Below are 18,752 nucleotides of genomic sequence, written 5' to 3' on the forward strand. Positions count from 1 at the left end.
CATGATTCCATCTATATAACATTTTTGAAATAACACAGCCATAGAAATGGAGAACAAATTAGTGGTTGCCAGAGTTTAAGGAGAAGTAGGATTGGGAAAGAGGGGTCAACATGAGGAATACTGCTATTTTTTTTTTTTTTTTTTGAGACAGAGTTTCACTCTTGTCACCCGGGCTGGAGTGCAATGGTGCGATCTCAGCTCACCGCAACCTCCAACTCCTGGGTTCAAACAATTCTCCTGCCTCGACCTCCTAAAGTAGCTGGGATTACAGGCACTTGCCACCACGCCCAGCTATTTTTTTTTTTTTTTTTTTGTAGAGACGAGATTTCACCATATTGGCCAGGCTGGTCTTGAACTCCTGACCTCAGTTGATCCACCCACCTTGGCCTCCCAAAGTGCTGGGATTACAGGTGTGAGCCACCATGCCCAGCCCTGGCATACTACCTCTTGACTGTATCTATGTCAATGTCTTGGTCATAATATTTACGAAGATTTTATCATTGGGGAAACGGAGTAAAGGGTATATGGGATATCTGCATTAATTTTTGCAACTGCAAGTGAATCTATAATTATCTCAAAATTTTTTTAAAATTTAAATTATATAGCACATTTGCTGAAAAATCCTAGTGACAACAGTGGTTAGAAGAGTGATTATTAGTGTATTATTATTTGGAACCAGAGAGATACATATTTTTGCCTTTCTCTACATCTTTATTGTCTACAAAGTTAGTCCCCCAGATACTCTCATGCTTGCCCCCATCTCTTCCTTTAGGTCTTCAGTCAAAAATCATGTCAGGAGACCTTCCTTACCCAACCTGTTTAAAATTGCAGGCTTCCCCATTCTCCACCGGGATTGTATATTCCCCATCCCTACTCACTTTTGTTTTCTCTTTAGTACTCATCGCCTCTAATATACTCTATATTTTGTTTATTAATCTTGCTTCTGTGTCTTCCTACTAAAATGTACGCTGTAAAAGGACAGGGATCCCGGTCAGTGTTGTCTCAGCATTGCATTTCTCATTGCTATTAATGTGTTGGACCCATAATAAGCACTCAATAAATATGTATTTAGTGAATGAATTGCTAAAATTAATTTCTGTATATTGTCACAGGGTCCTCTTATGTAGTTGAGTAAATGATACTTCTTTTTCATGTTATTATCAGAACTAAATGAGATGTTCAAAAACATAACTTTCTCAGAATATATGAAGAATTTCTACAACTCAAAAACAAAAAAAATAAACAACGTAATTTTTTCTAAATGGGTAAAAGACTTGAATAGACATTTCTCCAAAGAAGATATACAAATAGCCAAACAGTACTTGAAAAGATGCTCTACATCACTAATCATTAGGGGGAAAAAAAAGCACCACAATGAGATACCATCTCATTAGGATGGCTATAATCAAAACAAAGCAAAACCTAAAAGAACTATTGTCACAAATGTGGAGAAATAAGAATCCTTGTGTCCTGCTGGTGGGAATGTTTTAACTGTGGGAACAGTATGGTGGTTCCTTCAAAAATTAAAAGTACCGTTGCCATGTGATTCAGCAATTTCACTCCTAAGTATATACCCAAAAGAATCAAAAGCAGGAACTCAAATACGTATTGGTACACACGTGTTCATAGAAGTATTATTCACATAGGCAAAAGGTGGGAGCAACCCACATGTCCATTGATGGATGAATGGATAAACAAAATGTGACATATACATTTATACATGCACTGGGCCTTAAAAAGAAAGACAATTCTGACACATGCTACAGCACAGATAAACCTTGAGGATAAAGCCAGTTACCAAAAGGGCACTACTGTATGTTTTCACTTACAGTAGGTCCTAAAGTGCTCAAATTCACAGAGACAGAAAGTAGAATGTTGGTTGCCAGGGGCTAAAAGGAGGAAGAATGGAGTTAGTGTTAAACACAAAATTTTAGTTTGCAAGATGAAAAGAGTTCTAAAGATGAATGGCAGTAATGGTTGCACAACATTGTTAACGTACTCAATGCTGCTGAGCTGTACACATGAAAAATGTTAACACTGATAAATTTTATGTTATGTATATTATACCATAACTTTTCAAAAATTAAAAAGAAGTCAAAAACTTGCACCACATCAATAACACAATAGAGACCCAACAAATGGTCAATTATGGGAAGAGGATATATAATTTATATCAGAATGACCTTGTGTTTCTTGCACATAGTTGTGGCTAAATGAAGAAGATTTAGTGTGTAAGTAGCTCTCATTGTCCTTTTGCACCAGCCTCCCACCTTGGCAAGGGCAATCAAGCGAGAAGGGAGTGGCAGAGAAGTGTGGTGCCAGTTGCTGCACTATTGCTTCAATCTAAATGTGAGACTGCGATTGCTTGGCTACATATGATACTGTCTCAGCAGATATGAAAGTAAGTTTCTGGTCACCTTCTACTGCAGAAAAAGCAAAGAACTGGCTATAGAACAGAATTAAATTAGACCTTTAAAAACATCAATACAAATCACCCAAATGCCCTGAGCCCAACTTTGTAGTTTACTCAACTGAGTTTATGGCAACAAAATTAAAGAGTTCGACAAAGTTATTCCTACCAAGATTCCACTGGAAAGGAAAGGAGTACATTTACTAATAGAATTGAGGACATATTTAGTCGGAAAAGCAAGTTCCTGCGACTAACTTTTGCCTTGTGGAAAAAAGGGTGGATTCAAAGACAAGACCAGATCACTAGTGGGCGGTGAGCAGAGCTGTACTTTGCCCTTGGCTGGGGAACCACAGTGGCATTTGGTAGTGACCTCAATCTGGGGTGAGTCCAGCTTTCTTAACTTCATTCTTAAATGAATTCCCATGGAAAAGTTTTAATAAACTTGACTAAAGTAAATTGTGTTTATGTATGGATACATCCATTTGACCACCTCCCAGATCAAAATATAAAACATTTTTGTTATCCCAGAAAGTCCTCCTGTGCTACTTCACAATTGATGTTCCTTCCAGAGGTAACTAGTATTTTAACTTTTACCATTATAAATTAATTTTTCTTAAACTTTATTTAAAATAGGATCATACAACATATTCCTTTTTTGTGCCTGGCTTCCTTTACTCAGGATAATGGTTTCACAGTTTATTCATGTTGTTGTATGTACTTTTTTGTTCCTTTTTATTGCTGAGTAGTGTTCCAAAAAAAAGATAACCACACAGCCAGTAAGCATATGACAAAGTACTTATTTGTTGTTAAGGAAATGCAAATTAAAACCACACTGTAATGCCAGAATGAATAGAGTTTAAAAGGGCTGGCAATGCCAAATGTTGGTGAAGATGTGAGTAACTGGAGCTCTTATACATTACTGCATTACTGATAGAAGTGTAAAATGGAACACTCCTTTGGAAAACTTTGTCAGTTTCTGAGAAAATTAAACAGAATCCAACACTTCCATTTCTAGATATATATGCAAAATAAATGAGTGATTAGGTACACAAAAACACATGTAGAAAGATGTCCATAGAACCTTTATTCATAATGATTCAAAACTGAAAATAAACCCAATATATATCATCAGAAGAATGGATACATAAACTACGATATACTCAAATGAATATTTTTTGAAGGTCTACTGTGTGCAAAACACACCCCTCACCCTTGGCATCTCTTCCTTTAGTGGGCATGACACCCTCTCCTTGGGGATTCCATTTCATTGTCAGATTCCTCTGAAAGCAGGGAGAGAGCAGGGACACTAGATATTAATATGTCCCAGCACCAGACACAAGCCCAACTTCCCCAGTGGCTATCACACTCTAGGTTCTAGGTCACACTGTACTCAACAAATGTCCAATTACTTAATCATTTCATGATGCTAGACCCTGAGCAGAAGATACAAAAATGATTAAGCCACGATCCTTGATGAGAAGATAGTGATTAACAGGTTGATTCTTAGACTCAGAAAGACCTGTGCTTGAAGTCCAAGTCTTAGTAGCTTTGTGTTCTTGGGCAAGCCCAGGTCTCCTAATCTGTATAAGGCATCTATACAACACAAACAATCACAATAGTGCCCACCAAAAAAGCATTCTAAGAATTTAATGAGAGGATACATGTGAACAATGTCCGGTGCATAGGAGGTTTTAAATCAATGCTGTTTATTACTATTATTGTTACTATTATTAATGTTCTCAATCTAGTGAGGAGAGAAGGTAAATAATAACTAATTATAAACATAAAGCAATGATAAGAGATGTCAAATAAATGTAAAACATGTTTCAAGGATATTTAGGGGAGAAGAGGCTAATTTGAGCTAGAAAAATTCTGATGAGTTCTCATGAGACCAACAGAGAATTATGATTTGTCAGCTTAGGATACAAGAGCTGTGGCTTTAATTTTCATGATCAAAGAGTGCAGTAAGAGGTAAAATGATGTAAAATAAATAGCATCAGGTTCAAAATCCCACAGGCTTAGGTTTGAATTGAGGCTTATCCATTAATTAGCCAGAGGATTTTGGACAAGTAATTTAACTCCTCTACACTTCATTTTCATCATTTGCAAATGATGACAATTCTTATTTCTAATGGTTATTGAGAATAAAAAGAAATATTTTTCAAACATCTCACACAATATCAGTTACTCAATGCATAAATTTTAACAATTATGCATTGTTAAACAATATTCTATAAATATAACAATAATATATTTAAACATATTAACTGACTATGAAACTAAGGGTCCACACACTATTGCTCTTAGAGTGAGACTTGGGCAGGGGGGCAGTTCTTTTTTTTTTTTTTAAACGGAGTTTCGCTCTTGTTACCAAGGCTGGAGTGCAATGGTGCGATCTCGGCTCACCACAACCTCCGCCTCCTGGGTTCAAGCAATTCTCCTGCCTCAGCCTCCCGAGTAGCTGGGACTACAGCGTGCGCCACCATGCCCAGCTAATTTTTGTATTTTTAGTAGAGACAGTGTTTCACTTTGTTGACCAGGACGGTCTCGATCTCTTGACCTCGTGATCCACCCGCCTCGGCCTCCCAAAGTGCTGGGATTATAGGCGTGAGCCACCGTGCCCGGCCTAGGGAGGATGTTCTTTCCAAAAAGGCAACATCATGACCAACCTGGTGGCATTTGCCTCCAGCAATGACTCTTCAGAAGTTATAGCCACTTGGAGAACCTAGCAGTCCTTTCAGCCAGGAAAATGCCCATAACATGAAAATTTTTGCATTCATTCCAGTGGTTCTGACACTCCCAGAAACACAATTCATGAAATTACTGTTTCTAGAACCCTCAGTAAAGAACTTAGCACCAGGGAAAAAAAAAAAAAAAAAAAGCATAAGCCAAATCATCAAAGGCAAGTCTTTTAGACAATCACTCCTATTACCTGCTATTTGATTTTTACTGAATAGGAAGTAAGTTGGCAGACTCAAGTAGAAACAGCAAACCTGGTAAAAAACACTTCTCTCTGTGATGGCATTTTTTTTTCTTACTCCAATAGTTTACCAAATTTCAAGCACCATTAATACTGTGCTAATCTTCCGCTGTCTGCAGCCTGCCAAGCCCACAGACAAGAGCCCCACTGTTGCAATCTTCAGGTCGGTGGTCTTGTGTGCTTGTCAATAAATCCACACATGGAGTCGTTTGTCAAACCCCTGCTGCCATCAGCACATTTCCTTTCCCAAATGGATACCTACTCAGTACAGTCAAGCCCTGCTCTCACATTGCCAAAGGGCCAGGTTGACTGAGGGATTTTTAAAATAATGTTTTGCCCAGATAGTTTGATACTGTGTGTAAACAGCCTGAATGTTTCATGAGATGAGATTTTGATGTAGGAAAAAAAAGGTGCATTTTCACTTGAAATGTCTGCAAAAACTGCTGCATCTTTCTGAGAATGCCACCTTTAATTTAATCCTGACAGGAGGAAGATAATCAATAAATCTCCGATTCCCAGTAATTTGCTTCTGTCATCATTATCATTATCATTATCATCACCATGCTGTTTCTTGCCCATTTGTTCAACCCTTCCTCCCATTCCATTCTCTGCCCTTGTCTATGCCCTGAGAGGCTGATTCCTATAGACCCCACCTCCCAGGCTCCCTTACTGCCATTTTCCTGATTGGCTTAGTCAACTGGAGGCATAGGCTGGAAACCAAAGCATAGGGTATTTCCTGGCCCTTCCTCCCTGCTTTGCTTGCATTTCTAAGAGTAGCTGCCTCCCTTTATTCACAGCTGCTGTCAAGTGAATCTGCTCCAAGAATTCATCTCTCACTCAACTCTGTAATATTTGCTCTCCTTGCCCCTTAGAACTAAGGGTGGTAACAGCTTCCCACTGTTGCTAATCTCTGGATGCTGCAGCATCTCTGCATAGTTTCCTGACCTTGCTCACTGCACATCCTTCTGTGAATGTCTCTGATATCATCATATTGAACATAATTTTCTCTATGACTGTTATTGATTTCTCCTTACTGTCCTCAGTGCCCCAAAACACAAACTCATCCAGCCTTGACAAAAATTCCATGAGGAAAGTATTTCACAGATGAGAAAGCCAGCATAGCAGTTTTAAGGATCTTATTCCAAGTAACACAACAAGGGAGTGTAAGAGTCAAAATTAAAACCCAGCTCATTCCACTCCAAAGCCTGTTTTTAACCACTAGCAACAACTCCGCAATGTAGTCAACATAAGTATCACTTGAAGTGTTTGTTGAAAATCCAGATTTTGGGAAACCTACTCAGACCTCCCTTCTGAGGAAGCCATCTCTAAGGGTTTAACTTGAGCAGTGACATTGGCTCAGGATCATCATGTGACCCATAGGAGACAACTGCATGGGGTAACTGACAACCTACAGGGTGAACTGGCACTAAAACTCTGACCAGTATGGGCAACGGCAATTAGTAAGGCCAATCACACTCTCTCCTGCATCCCAAATTTGAATTTAAAATGCTGAGGAAATTATTGAAGAGGTAGAGGGAAGAGAAAAAAGAAAATCCATAAAGAGAAGCAGGCAATGAGAGAGTGACACGCATGGTCATCTGATGGTGGAGCAGTGACCAGTGAAGCAGCAATAAGGTAGCAGAGCCCTTAGAGCCTATTGTAGCCTGAATAGTGATTATTCTTAGCTTCTCTTGAGAATTCTAGCTCCTCTCACCCATCAGCTCGACAGTGACTCATGCAATTGTTTAACATGTCTTCCCTGAACCAGATTCATTCGCCTGAGCTGATACATCCTCTCGTTTTTACAGAAAGTGCCCTAAGCTACCACAAGTGAAATAGCCTTCCTATCGGCCTTCATGCATTTACTCTGTCCACCTCTCTAAATCATTATTCACATTGAAGCTGGAGTCATCTCTCAAAAATGTAAATTTAACTTCATTAACCTCCTTGCTTAAAATACACAAATGGGGGCCGGGCGCGGTGGCTCAAGCCTGTAATCCCAGCACTTTGGGAGGCCGAGGCGGGTGGATCACGAGGTCAAGAGATCGAGACCATCCTGGTCAACATGGTGAAACCCTGTCTCTACTAATACAAAAAATTAGCTGGGCATGGTGGCGCGTGCCTGTAATCCCAGCTACTCAGGAGGCTGAGGCAGGAGAATTGCCTGAACCCAGGAGGTGGAGGTTGTGGTGAGCCGAGATCGTGCCATTGCACTCCAGCCTGGGTAACAAGAGCAAAACTCCGTCTCAAAAACAAAAAAAAAAAAACAAAAAAAAAAAATAAAACACAAATGGTTTCCTATTCTTTTGATATACAGAAAGAAGCCCTACAGTGACCTACAAGTTCCTGCATGGCCTGGCCACCAAGCCTGCTCTTTCAGCCTCAGCTTGAGACATATGTCCCCTCGATCTCTTTGGTTCAGTCACACCGGCCTCCTTTCAGTCCCTTCTGATCACTGCATTCCCTCCCACTCATTCCTTCTGCCTACAATATTCATCCTTGCACCTAGTTTACGCCTACCCATCATCAAGCATCACTTCCCCAGGGATGCCTCACTGATGGCAATCACATGGCATCTGCCTTGAATAGTATTGTTCACAGGTATGACTTTTTATGCAATTACTTGATTAATATCCACGATTCCCACTAAACTACTTGAGACCAGGCTCTATGTCTGATTTTGCTCACTGTTATTTCCCCAGCACCTTGTGCAGTGCCTGGCTCACAGTAGGCATGAAAATATTTATTGAATGATTTGATGTCTACATACAATGACGTTGTGGAAAAGTTCTTCTAGACATGCAATTGTATAGTTGTCATGGAGTGAATGACAACAGTAACAGTGGGCAAGTGACTGTTGCTTAGGAAGGACTGACACAAAACAGAAGACAAGACAGTGAGTGGATGTATACACAGCATCCAGGACAAAGCTCTCTACTTGGAAGGGGATCTCAATCCTTCTGCAGCCCCAACATCCACCTTAGCACCTAGGAAAATGCCCAAAAGGTCAGTGGCACTTGGCTGTCTTTTACTGAGTTTCATTTAAGTTTGCAGATATATTTCCAAAGAGTTTATGTCAACAGCTTTATAGCCAAGTTATTGCCAGTTTGGTGCCTATTACCTACCCCAATCCGACTTTAAATTCACTTGGAGAAACAAAGACAACAAACTTGCAACCCTGACTGCAAACTGAAAAGATGGTGCAATTAGCACAAATATCTTTTATTGCCTCTTGAGAAACATTTGTAAATCAAAATCGGTAATGACTCTAACTGTGTAGCATATTCTCTCAAATTATCCACGACAGAGAGAAATTGTTTTATATAATTCAAATGTGTAGTTAGGTTTAATAAATGAAAAATGTTCTTTCTCATATAATTTCATTTAGGAAACTGGCTTTAGTTCCAAAAACCTTCTGTGGACACCTAGCAAGTGCTAGGTGCTCTGCGAGGCCAGGGGAAGGAGACATGGAGATGAACTGCATAGCTCGTTTCTCAATTACGGCAATAGAAAGAAATATACATCATGCTACAAGTGCACATTGTGCAAAATGAAACGTCCTTCATTTTATAAAGGAAATAATAATGGTGCAGAGGTTGTAGAAGAGCAGGAGGTGCTCACCGAGAAGACCGTGAAGGGTTCAAGATAACACAGGGTCCAGCTTTGTAATGTTACAAGTGAACAAAATGAGGACTCCCAAAGACAATGATCCCTCAACTAGTTAATGCTAAAACCAGATCCTGAACCTGAAAGTTCCTTTTAAGGAATTATCTAAGATATTACCAAATTCTGTTATTCTTATTGGCTTTCTCAAAAAAACACTCCAGCCATTAGGGGTTGAAAAATCAAGCAAACTTTGATTTGCTGTTAATAAGGGAGCAAGATACAACTTCCTGCCTCCAATCTGGCCCCTTTTCAATCTATTTCTGATACAGTCATGAAATAATTTCCTAAAATGCAAATCTGATCACATGATTCCCTTGCCCTTAGGATAATAACTGGTGTCCTTAATAAAGCCTCCAACATTCCACATGCCCTGGCCCTGCCTGGCCCTTGACCACTATCTCCTTCTTTTTCTAGGTTCCACCCACACTATACCTCCTCTGGTTCTTCAATCACACCGTGATTTCTGCCACATCAGGCCTCAGCACATAAGCTCCCTCTGCATGGAGCACTCTTCCTCCTTCTTCACTGCTGATTTATTATGCTCAGGCAGAATGCCATTACCCTGACTGTAGACTAGGTTAGTGCCTCTTCGCCTCTCTATGTGCTCTGCCATCACTTTTTATCAAGTTACCTGCCTAGTAACTGTCTTCTTTTCTAGACTAAGCCCCAAGAAGGTAGGAATGTCTCCATCACTCATGCATCCCACACCTCAGCATAATGCCAAGACTCTTAGTTAGGAAGGCTAAGTTGCTGGAATAAAAAAGATTTCAAAGTCTGAGCATTTTACAGAACACAAAGTTCTTTTTTCTTTGTCATGTGACACTCCAGAGTGGGGGTTCCAGGTCTGTGGCAGCTTTACTCTATGCAGTCACGTGAGACACAGGCTGATCAGCATGTAGCTTCTAAAGTCTTCCTGATAATTTCCACCTTGTCAGCTCGAATGGGAAAGAGAATGGAGGAGCTTATGTGGAAGATGTTCGCTTCTCTTCTGCTCCTTTTCATCTGTAGGAACTTAGCCACGTGGCTGCATAACTATAAGTAAGACTGAAATATGTAGGCAAGCTGGCCAGCCATGTGCAGGATTTCTTTACTATGTGGCAAGGGAAGAAAAGATTTTGGAAGACAGATGGCTGCTCCACTAAAATGCTCAGAGAGCATTTACCAAAAGAAATAATTTTAAATCATTGCATTCCTCTGCTTTACATTCTCATATCAATACCCCAACTCCCAGAATCATTACGTTTCTTTCATGTTGTTGGCAGCATTTCAATATCCAAACAACTGGCTTCAATAAAAGGTAAGGCACAGATGACTGAGATGCACATTTTTCTCCTCTACCAAGATGGCATGCCAAGTATTAAAAAAATAATAGGACATCAAAGAATGCCAGAGATATAAGGGAACTTTTGAATAAACCATCAAACATTCATGACGTTCTTTTTAAAGATGTGGGAACTGAGGTCCAGGAGTAGAAATTAGCTTGCCTACAATCATACAGCTCATTAAAGACAGAGCTGAGATGAGACCATGGATCCCCTGACTCCCAATTCAGTGTTCTTCCCACCATATCCAGTTGCGTCTCCATGGGCAGCATCCTCAGAATGTCTAGAGTAGGACCATGAGTATCTGACTCATGAAAGTTCATTGCAATTCAGGATGCAATCAATCCCCAATTGCCTCTGTTGACTGAGTGGAAACACAGTGTGGCCACCTCTCAAAGTGTAAGTTACTGCCCTTGGAATTCAATTGCATAGGTAAAATAACTTTAGGACTAACAATATTGGCATGGAAATAACAATATAAGAAAAAAACACTTGGACCATTATTTTGTTAAAAAATATAAGACTTCACAAATTTACAGAATAATAAGTACAGCTGGACATTACTACACTGCAGAATTTTTCCTCCTAGATGGTTAGTCAAACTCTCCAAAAGAGACTCTGTACTCTTATTTAAATAAATCTCCATCTTTATGGAACTATTTTTATATTATTACAACAAAGCAGACCTGTGATTTATGTTTCAATCATTTACACAATTTCAGGCACTTTTGAGAATTGTCCCATCTAACATAACTTCTCCTTCCGGGAGCTTGAGATTGTAACTCTGTCAACCCCACTGCACACTCACCCCTGCCCACGTACACACCATTCCTAGCACCAGACTCCTTACATCGGACCACTGAACCACATTTATTCCTATGCCTTAAAAAAAAATCACAGGATAAACATGACTCATCTCCCCAGAATGTATTTTATTTAGTGGGAAGGAATTCTAAATGTTATTCATCGAAATCAGACATGGATAGGTCATGCCATAGAAGTCAATACAAACCTACATTTTCTCGCTGGCTATTTGGGCCTATGCCCCTGATCTCATGAGGCTTAGGAATGCAGGGTGATTACATATTTGCCTCTAACAGCCAGGGTATTTTTGCAGTGGGAAAATTTGAGAAGTACTGGGAAAATTACTGGCCTAAAGCATAGACAGCAGGGACGTAGTTTTTAGTTCTGACATATACTACCTATGTGAGCTTGAGCAAACAACCCCGCTCCTGTAGGTCTTCACATCATTCACAAAAACAACTGATATTAGGACAAGTTGTAAAATGAGGTGATTCTTACATCTTGCTGTATTGCGACTGGTATTTCTACGACACCATTCAATCTGAACTGATAGTGAAGGAATTAGGAGATTTAGTGTTCCACATTCCAGAGCAGGTAAGGAAAAAGAGGCAGAGAATTGTTCTGAAGTTCACATCAGCCCAATTTAACACATTTACTGAGGCCGACAAGATGCCAGGGCCTGGGAATGAATGCAAAGATAAACAAGAGGCAGTAACTGGATGCAGTAACTGTGCACAAAGAAGATAAACTCCAACGTGGTGTACAGAATAGTAGCCACCAGCCACATGTAGATACTAAGCACTTGAAATCTGGTTCATTTGAATTGAGATGTGTAAGACTTAAGAGATTTAGTAGGGAAAAAATATAATATCTCAATAATTTATTTATATTGATGACATGTTGAAATGAAAATATTTTACTATATTGGCTTCAATCAAATAGATTATTAAAATTGTACCTGTTTCTTTTTACTTTTTAATGTGGCTATTTATCAGAAATTTTAAAATTATGATTATGGCTCAAATTATTTTTGGTAGAGAGGGAAGCATTGATGTAGAAGATAGTTTTTAGACAGAGTGTTTCAGTATGAAGATTATGAAAGGTCATGTTTAAGAATTATAGAAGCACAAAGGAAGGACATGTAGCAACATCTGGGGGTTTGGGAAAGAGTCCTGCAAAATACGCTTCCTGAAAAAACACCACCTAGAGGTAATGTGCATCTTGGAGTGAAACCAGAGGGGTTGTGTGACCTTGAGCAAGCCATTATACTTAGCCTCTCGGTATCTCTGTTTCTTCATCGATAGAGTGGGGTTGATACTAAGACCTACCTCATCAGACTAACATCTGAATGTAGTGAGTGGAATCACGTGCATTCATCCCATGGAGGAGTGGCTGATATGTAGAGTGTGAATGTATATTATTGCCCACCAGAACACAAGCTCCAAAAAGTCAGGGTTTGCTCTTTTGATGTCGCTTGCTGCTCTACGCCCCAGAACTATCACAGAGCCTGGTAACAAATACTTGCCAATAAATGCTTGTTGAATGGATACAGTATGTAGGGACTACACACAGTTGAGTATTATTAAAGGACAGACAGTGAGCTAGGGAATAACAAAGAGGGCAGCAGAAACCAGCCTGGCTTAATGCCTTTCCCTGAACCCCCATTCCAGAGGCAAGAGAGCCCGTAAAAGATGCCAAAAGAAAAACAGCAGTCTCTTGTGTTTTCAGTTGCACTTAGCTCTTTACAATATGCTTTTACATACCAGTTCCCAACTCTGCAAGGCAGACAGTGAAAGAATTAAGCGGCAACATGCTCGATTTATTAAGGGAAGAATCCAACCATAAAAACAGGAAACTAAAAAGCCTCACAAAATATCATCGGTGTTATTAGAATAACCAGAGTTCCTTGTTATCTTTTATTTTTAATATTTTCTATCTCTGTTTTTACCATGGGCATATGCTATTTTATAGTCAGGGGAAAGGCCTGCTGGTTTTTAAAAGAAATGGAGAAAAGAATGGGAAATTGGCTAGACCAGATGGAGTTCCCATTCAGAGTGCAGTCAGACCTGAACTTCATCAGAAGGATGAAAAATGTCTGGATTCCACAATCAACATGGGGGTGCCCTTGTAAGAAGATACTCCTAAGTGGCTGATCTTTCTACAGACTTTGAAGTCAAAGATTTCAAATACTTTCATTGCCACTTCTTAGCAATGTTAACTTTATTTAACCAAATATATAACCTGGGCACTGCTCAGAGGTACAATAAAAACTGAGAAACCCACACACTCCCACCTTTCACACATTTGTCTTCACTTTTGTCCCTCCTCCTCACCTTTAACTGAAAAATTAGATGCTTAAAATGCTTTAATGCCTTCTCTTTCCACTTTGAAGAAAATCCTGATTCCTTTATATGTGGCCTGTGAGTCCTGCATGATCTAGCTTTTGCCTACACACACCCTTCCAGCCGCTAGACCCTCATCACAGCTATCTTCCTTCAGAAATCTGCCAAATATGACAGTTTTCTTCTGACTTGAGCCTTCACATATCTGGCTTCCCCAGCCTGGAACATTCAGCAAATTCCTAATCTTATCCTGACCCTCACCTTTTTCATGGCTGGCTCCTCCTCATCCTATAATTCTTAGCCTAAATATTAGTCTACTCATGGAGGCCTTCCAGACCACCTATCTAAGTAGTTTTCCCTCCAGACCTACTCTGTAATTATTTTCCTGTCTCTATACCTTCCTTGCCTCATACATCACAAGTTGTAAACAACTTGTCGCTTGCTGCTCTACACCCCAGGACTATGGGGACAAACAACATAAAAAATAAGTAAATGTGTATACATATGCAATACTCTTGATTATTATTGATTTCTTCACTAGATTATAAGATCTATGAGAGCAGAGACCACATCTGGGTTTTTTTAATTAAAAAAAAAAATAGAGACAAGGGTCTTACTATGTTGACCACGCTGGTCTCGAACTCCTGGCCTCAAGCGATAGTCCCGTCTCAGCCTCCCAAAGTGCCTGGATCATAGGCATGAGACACTGTGCCTGGCCACATACGATTTTGTCCCCTCTGTGTGCTGAGTAGCTTAGGGAAATACCAGGCATGTAGTAAGCACTCAATACTAAAATCATATTATTCTGACTGAACCTCATTCTTTGAACCTGTAATTATTGCACATTTCCTGGGCTGAAAACTGGGAGATTTTGTTTTTATTTTCTTCTTATTCACTCATTGAACAGCATTTATTAGCACCTACAATGTAGCAGACAATTGTGCTGGTCACTGGGAATAAGAAAAAGGGTCTGATCCCTGGCCCGTGGAGACTGCTTTCTAGTTAAGGAAAGGACAGATAAACATGTAATACCTGTAAAGTGTTGTAAGTTCTACACTAGGGGATGTACTAGTGAATAAAAGAACACAGAACATACAAATTTTCTTCATGATACCTTGTACATTTCCCTGTGTTCACTGCAACACGCTACAAAGAAATGAATTAGCATTGCCCTATCAAGGAGCTTACCTGAGAGAAACCAGCTGGGAGATCACTCTGTTTTAGGCCACAAGTCAGAGAGAACGCTTATCCATCATTATATCAAAGAGCTTGCTTTGGAATTCATTCTCCTTTATCATACTGACATGAAGTGATGCTGTGTCTGACACAGAATATAAATTCCACAACAGCAGAATTTCATTTTATTCAGTGAGGTATCCCTAATACCAAGGACTGAGCCTCATCCATAGTAGGTGCTCTATCAATATTTGTTGAATAACTGGGTGAAATCACAGATCAGAAAACCAAAGCTTAGAGAGGTGAGGGACTCTTCTAAGGTCACATGGCAACCAGGTGGTAAATCTCATTTCTAACTCTACTAATTCTAATTGCTATTAAGGGAACTTTTGTTCTCCACTGTTTAAAGATGGAGGATCAGAAACTCCCACATCCTCCATTGTTTAAAGATGCAGGATCAGAAACTCCCACATCCTGCTCCAAGATAAGAGGCAAAGGGCCAAGATTTGGAAGGTTTCCTAAAGTTCCCTTGAAAGATACAACAGCAGGTCTGGGGAAGGGTTACTTCTAACTCAGGATACTTAGTTGCACATTTCTTCTCTCCTAGCTCTGAGGAAGTGCTCAGATCTGGAAAAAGCCATTGCCACCACTGCTCTGATTTTCAGAAACTCTTCTGACTCTGATGGTAAACTTGAAAAAGCTACTGCCACAAATTTGCTGCAAACCCAATTTAGGAATTTCACAGAGGTGAGAGAATTAACTTCCGTAAAGAAAGAGGAATCCTCACAGCTGACCCAAGGAGCGAATAACTCCAGCTCCAGGCCCCTGTCATGTTGTCTTAGGCAACAAATGTTTATTTAACACTTACCTTATGCCAGTCAGTGAGCTATACTGGAGTTAATGCAGTGATGAAGACAGCAATCCAGCAGGGGAAAGAAACATGCTAAAAAAGTAATTAGAAATAGTCAAAGGATGTGAAAGAGTAGAGCATTCAGTGAGAGTAAAATGAGGAACTATCTTGAGGTAGGGAGTCACAGACCGGCTCCTGGAAAACCAAGGTAGAGCTGAGATCTGCAGAGTGAGCAGGAGGTAGCTAGGCAAGGGGAAGTGAGAATGATGGCATTCCAAGCAGAGATCTGGAGGGTCAGTTGGTGAGAAAAGATGGGAAGGTAAGTGGGAAGTGGTTAGAGGTGAGGCTGGGGAGGTGAGGAGAAGCCAAATCTTATAGAAGCATAGTCCAAGGGCAAGAGGAAGCCAGGAATAGTTTCTAAGTCCAGGTCTAAGAAATTACACCAGCTGTAGTACAGAGAACAGACTGGGGTTGGGGGTAGAATAGGAAAAAAGGGAGTAACTAACTGTGGGGAGATAATCCAAGAGAAAGATAGTGATGGCTTAGACTACAGCTGTGAAGATGGAGAGAAGCAGAAAAATAGAAGAGACGTTTAGGAGGTGGAATGAACAAGATCTGACAATTGACTGTGAGCGTTTAAGGACAGAAAAGCAAATGATGACAACCCAATTTGTGACTTATGAAAGGAATGGTGGTGTTCCCATTCCTAGAGAAGAAAATGACTAAAGAATAAGCAGATTTGAGGTGGGATGTGGGTAGGGAGGAGATGGTGAGTTCCATTAGGATGTGTCAATGTTAACATGTCCGTGAAATATTTAAGAGGAGAAACAGACAACAGGATAGATGAGTTCAAAGGTTAGAATAGAGATCTGTGTTCAAAATATAGAAATGATAGTCAGCTCTATATAATCGGTCACTGGCCTAAAGGGAGTAACCTGACTCACTTAAGGGTGTATTCCTCAAACTTCAATCACTGAATACCATATTCACTATTTTCCCCACATCTGCCTATAGACTGTGTTATCATTTGCCTTGAACTTTTCCTACATGTTGTCTCTCTACTTAAGTAAATTTTTATAAGGACACTTTATCATTATTCTTAATGTAAATTCAGTGGGTGAGAGTAAAAGATAATAGTGAAAAAAAATCAATGACTATCAATTCTTATTAAATATTTGTTCTTACATCACCTAAAATGGCATTACATTCTATCACGAATATATGTTCATACTTTGGAAAATCCCAGCCTAGAGAAAATGTGTAAAAGGAAAAGAGGGCCTCAGACCAGCCTAAACTATCAATACTTATTGATAGGTAGAGCAAGAGAGCAGATAGAGGTAGTCTCTAAGTGCCTATGTCTGTTCTGAAATATTGAAAAGATAATATTCTATCTATGCACACATATACATACATACACACCTATAAATGGTTTTAGTGCACTACAGTTATACAAGATGTATAACTAGGGGGAGCTGGGTCAAGGGTACAACTTCCTGTGAGTGGTTATTTCAAAAGGGAGAGAATATAGTGTGATACACAGATAAATGAATGAAAAGATGTTAATTAGGGTTAGCTATTTTGAGTAGTGGGGTAAAAGGTTACAGTCACAGTCTTCTTTTTAAATTTACTTTTTCTAAATGTTCTATATTAAACATGTATTTTTCTGAAATTTTTTTTCAGAAAAGCTACTTTTTCAGGCAGAAATATCAGACAGAATTTACCAAGAGATAACAACTTTTGGGAAGTCTTTAAAGAAAGGATGGGTAAATAAATGCTATACCATTTTCCTGCAGCCAAGGCCAAAAGAAATGGGGCCTATATGCCAGCTAGAGGCCCATTACCTAGTAGCCTGGCAAATCCTCAGTGAGCTTTCAACAGATATGAAAATGAAGAACTAGTGGATGCACCATCTTGATGTAACTCATCACCCCTCTCAGAACACTAGGGGAAAAGGAATGAAAAACCAATGATTAGGAAAGACACCTTCAGCCTCGTAGCTCTCAGTGTAGGCTAAATCCTAGAAGTACAGTCAATTTCTGGATCTCTCTAGCAGCAGGCACACCCAGGCCTCAATGTAATCCTGCTCTCTGCTCGAGAGGAAAGCAGAGCTGTATTTCAGAGACTTGAGCGGACAGTTCATCCCAGGGCATTCTCTACAATGTCTGTCAGAATGCTGCCTTGGCCGAACCACCCAACTCCATGAGACCCCCTAGGACAGGTGCATGCACGTGAGTTAATGGCAAAGCTAAGGAGCCAACTTCATTCCTAACTGGGCTTTCTCCTCAATCCCCATGTGGTGTCCCCTGATAAACTGAGCTGGTTCTTTTGGCAAAGGCCTGAGTTCTAAGGGGACTATCTCCTTTCCCATAAGGCTAAAGATGGTTTTGGGGATCTTAGCACCCTATAGCCATTCAGATAGAGTAAAACAACGCACTGAAAGGCGCTACTGGGAAGATACAAAAAGATGACAGGTCATACCCTAGGAGGACTGGACCTCAGAAAATGGTGTGCTCTTACAATATGCAGAAAAAAAATAAACAAGACCAATACCTGTCTCGTACCTCTGAGAAAACAATGTGCCATTCTGCTAGTAAAGTGGTCTTATCTAACTGTGTCTTGGATTTTGACCCTTTCAAAGTGGCATTCAGCTCTCTTGGAGGGGGAGGGTAGAGAGCTCCTCTTGACCCTCATGGATAGGGTAACCTCTTGAGGAGAAACAGCACTGAGAAACTAGAACGGGTCTAAGTCTATAAGAGGAATACAGCATCATTCCCAAAGTGCCTTAGTCATTGCTATGATGGCTTTGTACACCCAGCACATGGGTGAGCATTTGGGGTAGAACTAAATGTAAATATGATTCAGTATAATGGCGAATCAAATGACTTCAATATTGTTAATGTCACTGGGGAAGATAGTTCACAAGCTATGATTTGAAACTAAAAAGTCTCTTCATTTATATACTATTAAGATGTTTTCCTTCAGTCTATTTATGAAGACTATGAACATACATTTTACTTATAATCAAACTAAATGCTGAATCATCTTCCAAAGTACATATTTTCTTTTAGCATATTTTATTCTATATTTTTGAATAATCTTAAGTCTCAGATGATGAACCCATAGAGGATACCTTCCCTAACACAAAGATTTCAAAACTTTAAAAAATAATATGTTTGTTCAAAGAAAGGCAGGATAGCTTTGC

General features: G+C 39.8%; 1 protein-coding gene and 1 long non-coding RNA gene across 2 annotated transcripts in view; one reads left to right on the plus strand and one right to left on the minus strand.

The window, feature by feature from the left end:
• LOC135270842 (uncharacterized) overlaps positions 1–18,752 on the minus strand; it is a 184,209-nt gene that overhangs the window by 124,421 nt on the left and 41,036 nt on the right. The gene's annotated exons all lie outside the window — the stretch shown is intronic.
• The window catches only part of SNTN (sentan, cilia apical structure protein), a 42,295-nt gene that overhangs the window by 22,950 nt on the left and 593 nt on the right, over positions 1–18,752 (plus strand). The window contains 4 exon segments of the mRNA XM_064367324.1: positions 8,276–8,396; positions 10,319–10,353; positions 15,308–15,447; positions 18,210–18,216. Coding sequence (XP_064223394.1) covers positions 8,276–8,396; positions 10,319–10,353; positions 15,308–15,447; positions 18,210–18,216 — 303 coding nt within the window.

This window comes from Aotus nancymaae, unplaced genomic scaffold, assembly GCF_030222135.1.
Source record: "Aotus nancymaae isolate 86718 unplaced genomic scaffold, 86718_ANA_hifiasm-v0.15.2.pri h1tg000067l, whole genome shotgun sequence".
Lineage (NCBI taxonomy): Eukaryota > Metazoa > Chordata > Mammalia > Primates > Aotidae > Aotus > Aotus nancymaae.